Below are 15467 nucleotides of genomic sequence, written 5' to 3'. Positions count from 1 at the left end.
AGCACGCTTCAAACCCGGCGACCCAAATTCGATTCCCGCTCAGAACCAAATCCAGTCGATGAATGCATGAAACCGGTACTGGTCCTCCCCTAGGTCGACTCAACCCCAAATGAATACCTGGTGCGGTGTGTAAACATCGTAACGAGGGAGACAAAGGCGGTCGACAGTGGTGCTGGCCACTCATCCCCTCGTGTGCCGTGCAGACCTTCATAGGCGCTCCCCTCTAACAGCACTTGTCCCGACAGATTGTTACAGGCTATACGGGGGATCTTTGCATTTGCGCGTGGCTTTGTGTGGCGACGTCCCACGTCCCCTCCAGCGACGTGACTCGCACTGCCTCGCCGATATCTCTGAGAGATGTCTGCACTGCACATCTCAGGCGGATCCCGCAGCCGGCTTCTCGAATGATTCATGCACGGCGTCTCTCTGGCGCTCCGGAACGCGTGGGTCCCCCGTCGGAGACGCGTGCGTCTCTTGATTCGCGCCCGTTATCTTTGCGTGCCCCGATGGCTACGTACCGTGCGCGTGTTGGACTTCGTTCTGCGCCACGGACGTCGGTATGCCGGGCTCGCTGATCGGAGGTGAGGGGTAGCACGTTCTCTCAGCAGGGGCGGAGTCTCGTTCGCGAATTAATTGAGTCCGACTCGAGTCGCGATGGGCAAGCCCTCTCTGTCTGCCGTTCGGCCGGCACACAAAGAGGCGAGGACGTGTCACCGTTTAATTACAAACACAACATCGAAGCAGCAGCACCAACAATGAAACAACACATGTAATAATAGTGATGGTGGTGATGATGATGCCTCGTTTGATGACAATGATTATGATGTTTCTATTCTTGCGCATAATGGCAGCAGCAGGAGCAGGAGGAATGATGTTCAGGAGCTAGAGATGCCAATGTCGAGGAGTGCTTCTCGCCGCGACGAGAGGGCTTCAGCAGACAGAGTTTGATTTGTGCTGTTACTCCATTGAAGGGACGCAGATATATATTATGATCACGTTTATTATTGGTGTGATTATGATGAGATATATTGATCACGATGATGGTGGACGATGCGTTGATGGCGATGACGATGTCTGGTTTGATGACGACGATTATTATATTCATGATATTGATTGATCAAGATGATGATTTTGAAGAAGATTGACGAAATTCAGGTTGAAGATGGTGATATATACTGGGTGCTTAGATATTTTTTTTACACTTCTGAGAATTTGCAACAACGATACCACAGGAAATGTGGCCTCCGGGCTCTGGAGACCACCTGGGGAAGATTCCAGGCACGCGTTGACAATGATGGCGAACAAGTGAGAGAGACTTTTTGACTTCCTGAAGCTTTTAACATAAAATTTGTTATCACGTCACAGCGTATTTATCCGTTCTTTTCCATTAAAAAGGATGGTCCCACGTAAGTGTTTTTTTCTCGAAGGCATTGTATGTTAATGCTGACAATTACTTTGATAGAGACGCGACATGAGGAGGGTTCGCTGGGGAGGGGGGGGGGTGATTTTCCGTCGCGTTCATCCTCCCTGATTGCAGCGGAGGTCTGCGCACAGGACGGGGTAGTGGGTAGTGGGGTGGTGTGTGGGGTGGTGTGTGGGGTTGTGTGTGGGGTTGTGTGTGGGGTGGTGTGTGGGGTTGTGTGTGGGGTGGTGTGTGGGGTGGTGTGTGGGGTTGTGTGTGGGGTGGTGTGTGGGGTTGTGTGTGGGGTGGTGTGTGGGGTGGTGTGTGGGGTTGTGTGTGGGGTGGTGTGTGGGGTTGTGTGTGGGGTGGTGTGTGGGGTGGTGTGTGGGGTGGTGTGTGGGGTTGTGTGTGGGGTTGTGTGTGGGGTGGTGTGTGGGGTTGTGTGTGGGGTGGTGTGTGGGGTGGTGTGTGGGGTTGTGTGTGGGGTTGTGTGTGGGGTGGTGAGTAGGATGGTGTGTGGGGTTGTGTGCGGGGAGCGGTAGTGAAGCGATTAGCGCCCTGCTCTACAAAACTGGCGAGCCGAGTTCGATTCCCGCTCACGGCCAACACCGGTGACGAGTATCTGAATCGGTCCTGGGCCTCCCCTAGGTCGACTCAGCCTCAAATGAGCATCTGGTGCGATGTGTAAAAATCTGAACTGGGGAGACAAAGGCGGCCGGGCGTGGTGTTGGCCACCCACCCTCTCGTGTGTCGTGCCGACCTTCATAGGTGCCCGCTAACAGTACTTACCCCAACAGTCTGTTAAGGCTACACGGGGGAACTTCGTCTTTTGGGGTTGTGTGTGGGCTTGTCTTTGGGGTTTGGTATGGGACGACACTAACCCCCAAGTGCTTGAGAGAGAGAGAGCGGTGGGGGGCTACTTGAGAGTATTTCGAGGATGTGCGGCGTCACTCTTGCAAGTTGCTTGCGTCGAGTTGCCACCACCTAAGGCGTCCAGGGGCCTTTGCCTCCGACAACTGCCGATGAGACGCCGAGCTGTCGAAACCGTGATAGAGTTTGCTCGTCTTGAAACGATGCTGCTGAAATTACGTGCTCCCAGAAGGCTATGCGGCCGATGGGCTGTGTCATCATGAATATGGATTGCTTCATGGAGAGAGACGGATTTGTGAACGAGACACAGTGTCGCCGGGTTATCGATTGACTTTATTCATATTCAGGACAACGAAAGCTCATGATTATGTTGAGCCAAGTGTTTGGGGACAATAATCCGCTCGCGAATTAGCGTGAATTCCCCGTCGTACAATCCATGCGGTTGCTGATTATGATGACGATGTTATGATTCTATATGTACTCGTCTATCGATATGGAGAGAGACAGAGAGGAGGTCACGCTCGGAATCGCTTTGAGGGACATAGAGAGGAACGCACGCAGGTTAATGCATGCTGAACTTCTTTCGCACTGTACGTAGCCAACCGTGCTAATGCCCGTTCATTGCTCGCCGAGCTGCATTGGCATCCGGTTTGCCGAACGAATGCATTGGGAGGTCGCACTCGTGACACACACAAGCTGCTTGCCACACATGAACCACGCTACCTCGCTGATCTCGTCAAGGAGCATAAACCATCATCACGTGAACTCCGCTCATGCTCGCAGCAGCAGCGGCTTTTGGCTCAGCCATCGAACAAAGACGGTCGCTGCATTGCGTGCGTTCAGATGCGCTTCTGTGGGCCGTCTGGAACACTCTTCCTTCCGATATTAGGAAACCGCTGGAGCTATGCACTTTCAATTTATCTCGATTGGAAACTCATTTCTTTAGCACCGCTCTTTGTGTTTAGCTTGTTGTCCTTCCCCGGCACCTCCGATTGGCTCGGTTGGCTACGCACGGTGTGAAAGAAATTCAACATGCGTACTCAATCGGTGGTGCAATTACTGCCTTAATTCTGTTCGCAAAAGGTTAGCGGTGGACTGGGGCTGCACATGGCCGATGACCGAGAATAACAACGAAGTGGGGACAGCCGAGGGATGGAACGCGTCTGAGCGAGAGCACGCGGCCACCGGGGAGACGGAGAGACGAAAGCAGCCACTGTGCAAGGCTCTGGGTCGATTCGTTGCAATCGCGCGATGGGCGAGAGATGGCGAGGGCTGGGGTGTGAGACCTTCATCCAGCAGTGGCTCGATCGTGGCTGATGACGATCAGTATGGAATCGCACGCGCGGTGTAATGTCACTGCGAGTGACGTGGCTGTACGCAAAGTCATTGATTGGTTGGCTGTGTTAGGCCGTGGTGAGTGAGTGGCTATGAGGCGGGCCGTGGTGGCCAATACTAAGATATACATCTAGAAACTATTTTTACTTTACCAGGTAAGGCCCACTGAGCTATGTAGCTCTTTTTCAGAAGCGACCTGGCCACAAATGATAGCTCAACGAAGTGGCTTATCACGTGGACATTTACATGAGCCAAATACTCTAAACGCTCGTTTATAAATGTTGAGGGGAAAACCCAAGGACCCGGAGAAAAATCCACGCGACCATGCGGAGAGACGGAGACACGCAGACTCCAAATATACAGCAAGTGCCAGTGGTCCGGATCGAACCCACGACCTCCTGCACACCAGGCGAGGTAGTTAACATCTCACCACCGTGGCACCCATTGAGGAGAATGTGCCAAAGCTACCCACTGTGGCAGTACCCTCACGAAAATGAGTGTTCAGACTGCGCGAGGCTTTTCTGGACATCGCATCATCGTGAATTGTTTTTGTTTGAGGCAAGGGTTGCTGGATCATGTAGAGATTTGGGTGTAATTGTCGGCGTTCGCAGCGCTGTGAGAGGTGGGCGGCAGGAGATGGCAGCAAACGAGGCGGGGGTTCGTGAACCCATCGCCGCTGAGCCCCGAGGAGTTTCATCACGAAATGACCCAGGGCACATGAAGCAAAAAAAAACCGTCTTTCACAGCACACACACACACACAGATAAAGAAGGTCCATTGCCCGACACGTCACCCATTCTATACCCCGCATTGCTCTCCTTTCGTGAAGCGTCACCGAGGATTGTGCTTGGGGTTTTTTTTTGGGTTGTTGTCATGAATTCGTGTGCTCTTGGCGGTGGCGCGTTATGATGTAATACTTTGCACAATTCATATTTTACAAGTTAAAAGACCGCACTGCACAGCCACACGAACCTTTGTCGACAGCTCTTGTGATGCCTATGGACACAGTGGCTTGCACACACGCGCGCGCGTGTGCGTGTATGGCACCTCGAAGCCCACAGGAAGTGAGTTTCAGAACATTTCTGTGGTCCACCAAACCTCGCTGCTGCTCAGCAGCGAGGGTTGATGGATCGCTGACTGGATTGCAGGCCACGTGCATAGCCACCACCACCACCATCGCCCAGAAAGGGCCTCCACTCGAGGGTGCTCTAGAGAGTTCCATCTCGGGGGTAATTTGGCCTACTCTTCCATATCTGGCCACACGCCATGGAAGACGTACGAACGAAGCACACTTTATCCCATCGCACGCGAGCTGCCGATCGACTCACTGCGCTGTGCCCGTGGGTTTCTGCTGGGTGGACGTCGGATTTAAGTCGACACTTGCCTGTTTGATTCACCTGCCTGCGTCGGGATTTTGAGATGGGATCGCGAACCGGCGATAGCCACTACATCACCACTGTGGCAACAAGGGAAGGCGTTGGGGGGGGGGCAGGGTGGGAGTGACAGGAATGGGAGTCGCACTAAACTGGGGGGGGGGGAGACAAACATCAACTTGGTTCCAGGCGACTGTGAGGCCTTGGGAGGTGGGCAATTTGCGAAGCCTCCATTGTGCAGTTGTCGTGCCATCCATTTTCTAATTTAAATATTTCACCCAGGATGATCCCTCGAGATTGGACATCTCGTTTTGCTAAGCGTGTCCACGGTGCCATTTGACACGTGCAAGGCAAGCGACGGTGGAGCGGCTAATTCATCTTCATAATAATAATAATACTACAGACAATTGTCTTATTTGATCAGCGAAAAATCTCACCGAGCTTATTTTCATTGAGGACGCCACGTTGGGACGTTTCGCGGATTCCACGCGTGAGCGTTTGACCCCACGGAAGTTAAACCAAGGAGTGAACCCACCACGCGTGCAAACGGAAAGGAATACAATCTTTACGAAACTAAACGATTTTGTTTATTTGACCAGGTAAGGCCCACTGAGCTATTGAGTAGCTCTTTGTCCGAAGCAACCTGGCCAGCACATGGCAGCACACACAGCGGCAGCACACATCAGGGAGAGCTCCGTACGGCGGTGGCGACCTGCAATGGATGGGATGGTTGAGATTTAAACTAAACATTATTTTTTTACCAGGTAAGGCCCACTGAGCGATGTAGCTTTTTTTTTTAACGACCTGGTCACAAATGATAGCTCAACAAAGTGTCGTATCACGTGGAAATGTACAGCAGCCAAATACTCTAAACGCGTGATGTTCATTCTAAATGTGGAGGGGAAAACCGGAGGACCCAGAGAAAAATCCACGCAACCGCGGGGAGAGAAACACGCAAACTCCAAATATACAGCAGCAGGCGTCAGGGTCGGGATAGAACCCGCGACCTCCTGTAGACCATGCGAGGTAGTTAACATCTCCTAGCCACCGTGGCACCCAAGGTCGACAAGTCATCGCCAGAATCGGACAAAGAGGGACATTCGACTAAACGTAAATTGGACCCTGTGGCGTTTACAACGTGCAGAAAAGACAAAGAACCCCCGTGTAGCCTTAACAGACTGTTGTGTTAAGTGCTGTTAGCGAGCACCTATGAAGGCCGGCACGGCACACGAGGGGGTGGGTGGCCAGCACCACGCCCGACCACCTTTGTCTTCGTCTTCCGAGTGGCGATGTTTACACACCGCACCAGTTACTAATTTGAGGCTGAGTCGACCTAAGAGAGGCCCAGGACCGGTTCAGATAATCGTCACTGGTGTTGGCCGTGAAAGGGTATTGAACTCGGGTCACTGGGTTCGTAGCACAGCGCGCTAACCGCTGCACCGCCGCTCAACATGCACAGAGAGAGTAACACACGCGCTCCATTTAGAGAGCCGGACATCTCTCATTGACATTGGTGATCTTTGATGTCGGTAATGGGAATTCCACATTTCTTTGACAGGGACCAGTACATCCACGAGACTAGTGCAGTTTTAATCAGGGGGTGATTGTTTCATGCACTATATAGCGATGACGAAGATGATGATGATAACACTGGGGAACAAAAAAATGTTTTGTTCCTGAGCAGTAAGTGTTATTTCCTAATTGCTTAGGCCTCAAAAGTACATAAAATGGCTATTATTCCCCACAAACTTTGCTTTTGTGACCAGGACAGAGATATTTAGAAATGTACAGATTTTCAATGAGAAAACGGGCGAATTTGTGTATTTTCGTTCACATAAAGTCAGAAAAAAAACATATGACTCAGAATTAACATGTATTTATACTCAAGTAATATAAAAATTTCTACCACAGATTTAGACATCAAGGCGCACTACCACAGGCGGGACTGGCCACAGTGGACCGAGTTCTCTGTGGAACAACGTCAAGTGGGAGCCACTGATGGACCCCCGGAAGGTGCTGATGCCACCACTGCACATCAAATTGGGCCTCATGAAACAATTTGTCAGAGCTGTAGATAAGGAGTCGGCAGCCTTCAAGTATCTTCAAGACTTCTTCCCTAAGCTGTCTGATGCAAAGGTCAAAGCCGGTGTCTTCGTCGGACCACAGATAAAGAAGATCCTGGAGTGCAATGAATTCCCCAAGAAGCTCACTAGTAAGGAGAAAGCGGCTTGGAACAGCTTTGTCGCAGTGGTTCGTGGCTTCCTGGGCAATCACAAGGTCGACAACTATGTGGAGCTCGTTGAGACTGGTGAAGAACTACGGCACAATGGGCTGTAGGATGTCCCTCAAAGTCCATATCCTTGATGCTCATCTTGGTAAATTCAAGGAGAACATGGGAGTGTACTCGGAGGAGCAAGGCGAGCGCTTCCAAAAGAATATACTGGACTTTGAACGCTGCTACCAAGGACAGTATGACGAGAACATGACGGGTGACGGCATTTTGGGGCTGATTCGTGAAAGTGATTTTCAGTATAATCGTAAATCTCGAAAAAATACTCACTTCTAAATATTTTGTAATAATTTTTGTATTACTTTAGTATAAATAAATGTTCATTTTGATTAATATGTTGTTTTTTCTGACTTTACGGAAACGAAAAGACAAAAATTCGCCCGTTTTCTCATCGAAAATCTGTAAATTTCAAAATATCACTGTCCTGGTCACAAAAGCAAAGTTTGTGTGGAATAATATCCAATTTGTATACTTTTTAGGCAAAAGCAATTACGAAATAACACTTACTACCCAGGAACAAAAATTGCGTTACATTGTGTAACCATTGGCGGGGTTTGGCTTCTATATTTGGTGGGGGGGGGGCAGAGGTTCGCTTTGTCCTTCACGTTATGAATAGCGGCGCATATAATTAATTAATTTTTGTTCTATCTTTATTGTAAACTTCTGAAACTAAATTAATAAAGGTGTCCAGTTTGCGGGGCTACGTCTCCCTTATTTCCCCCAAACGCCACCCATAATGGTAACGACAGTGATCGTGGTGATGGTCATGATGGTGGTTGTGATTATAATACTCCTGCTGCTGCTGCTGATGATGATTATAATGATGTAATTGATGATGACGACGATATTACCGATGTCATCGACCGCGACCATTATTTTACATTGACCAGCATTCCAACTTATGTCCTCGCATTCGCGAGCCGGCGAGGCGTTGCACCGAGGCGCGTTCTAAAAGCCACCGACAATCATCGCCGCGTGATCGCACGATGCCTGCCGCACGAATGCACTTCCTGTCCAAAGCCGACCAATAACCCATTAGCCTCTCCAATATACTCATCCATTCATTATACTCAACACGCACAACATCGCTTCTCAGTGATTGGTGACAGCACATGTCAGCCGCACACGTGTATATATAATGTGTGTCTCCGCGTCAAAAAAATAATTTACCAGGTAAGGCCCACTGAGCTATGTAGCTCTTTTTTGCGGAAACGATCTGGCTCCAAACGATAGCTCAACAAAGTGGCTTATCACGTGGGAATGTCCCACAGCCGAACACTCCAGACGCGTGGAGTTGATTCTCAAGGCGGAGGGGAAAAACCCGGAGGCCCCGGAGAAAACCCCTCGCGACTACGGGGAGAGAGACACATGCAAACTCCAAATATACAGCAGCAGGCGTCACGGTCGGGGTCGAGCCCACGACCTCCCGCGTACCAAGCGAGGTAATGAACATCTCCCCACCGAGGCAACGTATTTTGAGACCATTTTCACTATCGAGCAGAATTTATTTGAAGGAATAAAACACTTGGATATGTTTCGATCTTCTGGGTCTCATCCGCAGTGTCAGACCTCGTTAAACATTTGATGCTGGATGACCAAATGTTATTGGCAGGGGCACTCCGCAACTCACTTGCTAGAAGCTGCTTTTGCTTGGTCCCGAGTCAGAGGTTGAGCGTCGGCTTCTACAGCCATTGCGTCAATCCACTGCTGGATGAAGGCCTCTCTCACGCCGTGTGGGTTGCGTCGAATTGTGAAACCGTACTTAACCACGCTGGGCAGTGCGGTGGTTTGGCGAAATTGAGGAACATAGACATTGGAGCATAGGAGTACAGTACAACAATTGCTTTTGCTGAGTTACCCTCTACCGATCGCCGCACCGGCACGACCTCGAAGTGGCCTACAGCGCACCCGATGGCATGCAGCGGGCACGGTGGTGACTCGTCCGAGGACTGTCCAGGCTCCAAAAACAAATTCCTGCTTAGCTTCTGAGATCCAACGAGATTGGGTCGGAATCGGCCGAGATTCGGGGCGCGATGTGCACCTGTTCCGAGTGCGGGAAGGCGCTGCGACAGGAATAGTGTCGTCTGCACGGCGTGAGGGACGCGTGCAACGGAAGTCACTGCCATGCAAGACAATACTGAGGATCGTGAAGTAACCCCACTGTGGTCTGCGCTCCGTCAGTGGAGGAGGAGGAACAGAAAAATGACACGAACAATCTCTCTCCTGAAGCCCTCTCGTCGTGGCGAGCAGACGTCGACATTACACAAGAGTTTAATATAATTATCAGACTTCTGCCACGGTGGCGCTACAGTAGGGAGACGTTAACTACCTCGCCTGGTATACAAGAGGTCGTGGGTTCGATCCTGACCCCGACCCCTGCTGTACATTTGAAGTTTGCGGTGTCTCTCACCACGTGGTCGCGTGGAATTTTCTCCGGGTCCGGTTTTCCCTCCGCATTTAGAATCAACATCATGCGTTTCGCGTGTTTGGTTACTGCTATACATTTCCACGTGATAAGCCACTTCGTTAAGCAATCATTTATGATGGCCAGGTCGCTTCTGAAAAAAATCTGCATAGCTAAGTGGGCCTTGCCTGGTAAAATAAAAACGTAGTTTTAGTTTAGCTTATAAATTAGTGGCCGATGTTTAACCACACGACAGCGCCGCCGTGACATTAATGAGCTCTAGATTTGAAGCTTTCGTGACTGCAAGGATCCATACTCTTTGGTTTTTTCGGCGTTTCGAAGGCAACACAAGCCTCCGTCTTGAAGACGGAGGCTTGTGTTGCCTTCGAAACGTCGTAATTTAATTTATTTGGTTTCTCTCTTTTAACCTACGTGACTTTACCGAAAAAACCAAAGAGTATTAATGAGCTCGTTCGCAAAGGTGACCAGGAGACCTCGAGTACAGGATGGCTGGGGTACAGGAGACCTGGAATAAATCTGCAAATGCGTGAACTATTTTTCGCAACCTGGGCGGAGTGGTGGCGCAGTGGTTAGCTCACTCGGCCGACCCGGTGGCAACCTGAGACCCGATTCCCGGCCGTCACCCACATCAGTGGCGAGTGATACCTGAATATATCTGGGGCCTCCCCTAGATCGACTCAGCCGTAAATACATTCTTGTACTAAATTATTGCTATATCTGAACCAGTCTTGCCCACTCTCCCCCACCCATTTACTCACCAACCCGCGCTGACCAAAGTGGTGAAGTATGGTCGGATATTTTTCGATTTTAAGCTTTCGTGACTGCAGGGATTCATCTTCTTGGTTCTTTCGGTAAAGTCACGTAGAAACTGGTCGGACATCATCATCATCACCACAATCCATAGGCAGGTCGCCTGTAGTAGGTGTCCACTGCGCATTCCGTCATTTGTTGTTTCCACTTTCCTCTCTGTCTTGGAGTGCCAACATGCTCAAGTAGTGGCCACAACTTTCTGCCACCAATCTCTTTATGTCGCCATGAAGCCACTCTCTGTTAGTTCTTCCACTCTTTCCGGTTCCTAACAACAACAACACTTTACGTTTTCCTGTTCTTGTCCATCCTACACGTGTGTGTCCAAATGGTTGAACGGGCTGTTTATTTGTTTAGCCAAGGTGTGTAATATTAAGAGGTTGATCAAAAAAATTGTTTTGGGGGGGGGGTAGATCGCGTAAATGTACTTGTGTCGTTAACCCGCCACCACCCGACACAGCCAATTAGAATCGTGAAGATGTCTTCCTGTATCGGTCTTCTGCACAATTCTGGAAAATTGAAAATGTTGTGGGTTTACTCTCCAACACACCGGTGTGCTGAAGTAGTGACGAACTGGCAGGTGTTATTTTACGTGACAAACCTTACTAATTGGCTGTGTTAACAACACATTATTCATATTTACGTGATCTAATATTGTTTCGCGAAAGCCCACGTGTTAAACTGATTAAGAGGTTGGGTCTGGGGCTATGGCACATTGGGCACATCACGGAGTCTTGAACGTCACGTGGTGGTGGTGATGGTAGTGGTCGTGACGTGCGCCTGTAATACAGCGCCTTGGAGGCAGGGGTTGGTGGATCACGCAGAGATTTGTAAAACTCCGACACAACGCGGGCGGGGATCCCAGGTGGCCAGGAGATGGCAGCGTCCAACCCAGGGGGTCGGACACCCGCGGCTCCGGAGGTGCATTGCGGTGGCCCTTTGAGGACTGCGGTGCGGCTTCTGCTTGCCGAGCCCTGACCATGGAAATCCAGTTTACAATGAGGTTTCAGTTCGCCATGGGAGTCCAGTTTACCATGGAAGTCCAGTTTACCATGGAAGTCCAGTTCACCATGGAAGTCCAGTTTACCATGGGAGTCCAATTTACCATGGGAGTCTAGTTTACCATGGAAGTCCAGTTTACCATGGAAGTCCAGTTTACCATGGGAGTCAAATTTACCATGGGAGTCCAGTTTACCATGGAAGTCCAGTTCACCATGGAAGTCCAATTTACCATGGGAGTCCAGTTTATTACCATGGAAGTGCAGTTCACCAAGACTGTCTCGTGACGTGGATTTATTAAGGATCACCGTTTCATATTCACCACACTGCATAGCGGCTCTTGAAATTTGGGGTTGTTGTTTTTGACCGAATTCGAAAAAAAAATATCCTCTTGTTTATTCTGTTGCCGATCCCTGGTCCAACCGCACAGGTTGGGTGAACCCGTGTGCAAAACCGTGTGTGGGACGTGTGAGGGTTATCCCTTCGTATGCGCGGTGGGGTTTCACCAGGATCCCCATTTGCATCTCACACGAAATCCTAAATTAAAACGGTATTTGCTCGAACATCCCCAAATGCAGTAACCTCTTTAAGTGTGAGTCTTGAGACTCGGTGAGGATTTCCAGAATGAAACAATGTATGACATGACAAAGATCCCCCGTATATATTTAGTAGACTTTAGGGGCAAGTGCTGTTAGAGAGCACCTATGAAGGCCGGAACGGCACACGAGGGGACAGTGGCCAACACCACGCCCGACCGCCTTTGTCTCCCCAGTGACGATGTTTACACACCGCACCAGGTACTCATTTAAGGCTGAGTCGACCTAGGGGAGGCCCAGGACCGGTTCACATAATCGCCACTGGTGTTGGCCGTGAGCGGGAATCGAACCTGGGTCGCCGGGTTCATAGCGCAGTGCGCTAACCACTACACTACCGCTCCCCACACAGACGCACGCACCACGCACACAGCACACACACAGCACAAACACACGCACGCACACAGCACGCACACAGCACACACACACGCACGCACACAGCACACACACAGCGCACAGACACGCACGCACACAGCACACACACACGCACGCACATGGACATACACGTGAGAGATGGTGGCGGCTTCGGGAGTAGCCTTCCTCCAGCAGTGGACCGGCGACTGGAATCGATGTCCGTGGTCCGAAGCTCTTCGAGTCCGTGATGACCCGTGGGGTGGAACGTGGCCCCTGCGAGTCCGACTCGGTGGCGCTGAGGAGGAGGAGTGGGGGGGGAGGAGGGGGTAGGAGGGGGAGGAGGGGGAGGAGAAGGGGGAGGAGGGGAGAGGAGGGGGGGGGGAAGAGGAGGAGGGTGGAGGGGGAGGAGGAGGGATGGAGGAGGAGGAGGGGGTAGGAGGGGGTGGAGGAGGAGGGGGTGGAGGAGGAGGGGTGGAGGAGGAGGGGCTCGCTTCGTCTCGGATTCTCGCCACGCGTTCGTCTCATCAGCACGCGGTGCGCCACTCGCATCGCGCGGGCAAATGAAGACCCCTGCTGCCACGTGGGTAGCGCAATCACAGCCCCCCCCCTGCCGCCACCTCCCCCCCACCCCTTAGCCTTTGTGTGCAAGTGCTGTTAGCGAGCATCTATTTAGGCTGACGTGGCATGCGACGAGATGATTGCTAGACGCGCAGCCGGCCGCCTTTGTCTCCCCACTGCCGACGATTACGCACTGCTGACTGTTGGGGCAAGTGCCGTTACCCTGTAGCCCCGATAAAGGGCAGCACGGCACACGAGGTGGCGGTTGCCGCCTTTGTCTCCCCCGACTTTGTCTTAAATCCCCTACAAGGTACCCATTTATGACCGAGACGAGGACCTACGGAGAGATGCAGGATCGGTTTCGATATTAGCCATCAGCGGGTCCCCCGGATTCGTAGCTTCGGTGCGCTAACCACTGCGCCACCGCTCCACACACGCGAATTCCAAGCACAGCTCCCCGAAAACCAATCGTATGGCCCCACGTGTTTCGCCAGGTGGGAGCGCATTGAGAATGCATCGCACGTTCTGATGGAATGTGGGCATCCCACACTAAACCAGGGACAATTAGAACACTGGACTATACGTTTTTCACAGCTCGCTCGAACGCAATATTCAACGTTTTAGTACACGCGCCATGCACCACGCGGGTGCTCGGTTCTCCTTGAAGACACTTTTTGACTTGCGTGGGGTCATCAGCATCATCAGCCAGCCATGAGCATCTAGCGCTATCCACTGCTGAATGGTCGAGTCCCAAGCCGTGGCCATTTCCTCTTTCACTGTCACGCTACGGAAACGATCCGTCCAGCACTCGAGCTGATTTAATCCGCTCCATCTCCGCAGTGCAGGATCCCCTCTATTCTACACGTGACTCGTTTACGGGAGCGGTAACACAGCGGTCAGCCGCGCTGCGCTACGAACCCGGCGAACCCGAGTTCGATTCCCCCGCTCACGGCCAACACCGGCGATGGTTATTTGAACCGGTCCTGGGCCTCCCCTAGGTCGACTCAGCCTCAAATGAGTACCTAGTGCGGTGTGTCAACATCGCCACTGGGGAGACAAAGGCGGCCGCGCGTAGGGCTGGCTACTCACCCCTGGTCGTATGCTGTACCGGCTTTCAAAGATGCTACTCGCTAACAAGCAGAATTATAATTAGAAAATGTATTTTATACTGGAGGAATCCGATGAGCTATCAAGCTCTTTTTCACAGATGTTCAGTAGGGGCGGGTCAGAACTTTACAAAAATAAACAATAGAAACACACGGTAGGAGTGCAAAGTATAGCATCGCGTAAAACATATACAAATATAACACATTGTGCAAGAGCGCAGCTGCGTGGTCAACACATCTGCGCCCCTATATAATGAACGAAACAGGTGGACTTCTCCACAAATATGGCTGTCGCCTGATGAAGCTGGTTGTAATTACTGGCGAAACGTCGTACTCGGATTGTAAATGTTGTGGCTTGGCTCTCCAACACACCGGTGTGCTGTACTAGTGACGAATTGGCCACGTTCTGTTTACGTGACAACCCTTACTAGTTGGCTGTGTCGGATGGTGGCGGGTTTTAACGACACATTTATATATTTACGCGATCCTACCCAAAAAGCCTCTATTATGGACAAATTTAACTAAACCATTTTTATCTTACTAGGTAACGCACACTGAGGTATTAATTTATTTTTCAGAAGAAAATTGGCCACAATTGATAGCTCAACAAAGTGGCTTATCACATGGACATTTATATCAGCAAAATAACCTAAATGCATGTTTATAAATGTGGAGGAAACACTTGAGGACTCGGAGAAAAAAAAATCCACGTCACCACGGGGATTTAGACACCGAAAACTCCAAATATACAGCAGCAGCAGGCGTCAGGGTCCGGATCGAACCCCCGACCTCCTGCACACCAGGCAAGGTAGTTAACATCACACCACCGTGGCGCCCCTTTAAACAAATAAAGTACTTACGTTAAGATTGCAAGTTAGTGCATCAACTCCCAAGTTTGGAAAAGGCAATAGTGCAACAGCAAAAACAGTCCCAGGCCACACCAAGGCAACACACAGTCCCTCAATAAAATTGTCCATTAAAATGTAATCAGCAATACATTGTTAAGAACCAAATGTATTAATCGCATTTGCATGTGGCTATACCCAGCACGAATCTTCTGCTTCAGCATAATTTTCTGAAGGAAGATGCATGATGTTAAGCGCCCGCTGCTACAGTCTGTGAAGGCGATACGGGGGATCTTTTATCTTTCTTACTCGTTTCACTGCCACTGCGTTGTGAGTCTCGTCCTCCGGTCATCATCCCACGAGGCGACTCCGTCCTGTGGTGATGATGGCGATTTCACGAGATCGCGTAACCGTCCCTGTTCTACACGTATCTCTCTCTCTCTCCGTTTGGTGGAGATGTTAACTACCCCGCCTGGTAAACAGGAGCTCGTGGGTTCGACCCCGATCTTG

At 50.8% G+C, this 15467-nt stretch overlaps 1 protein-coding gene across 2 annotated transcripts in view; it reads left to right on the top strand.

Annotated features, from left to right (window-relative positions):
* The window catches only part of LOC144934235 (uncharacterized), a 46612-nt gene that overhangs the window by 2391 nt on the left and 28754 nt on the right, over positions 1 to 15467 (top strand). The window contains exon 1 of one of the 2 annotated variants that reach the window (XM_078859860.1): positions 1 to 581. This exon is cut by the window's left edge and continues 262 nt beyond it. The exons of the other annotated variant lie outside the window; for it this stretch is intronic. Within the exon in view, the coding sequence (XP_078715986.1) occupies positions 412 to 581 (170 nt within the window). The 5' untranslated portion in view covers positions 1 to 411. The remainder of the gene's footprint in view (positions 582 to 15467) is intronic. 2 annotated transcript variants of the gene reach the window in all.

The sequence above is a fragment of the Lampetra fluviatilis genome, chromosome 9 (assembly GCF_964198595.1).
Source record: "Lampetra fluviatilis chromosome 9, kcLamFluv1.1, whole genome shotgun sequence".
NCBI lineage: Eukaryota > Metazoa > Chordata > Hyperoartia > Petromyzontiformes > Petromyzontidae > Lampetra > Lampetra fluviatilis.
Note: the sequence above shows the minus strand (reverse complement) of the source record. Positions and strands in the feature narration are given on the sequence as shown.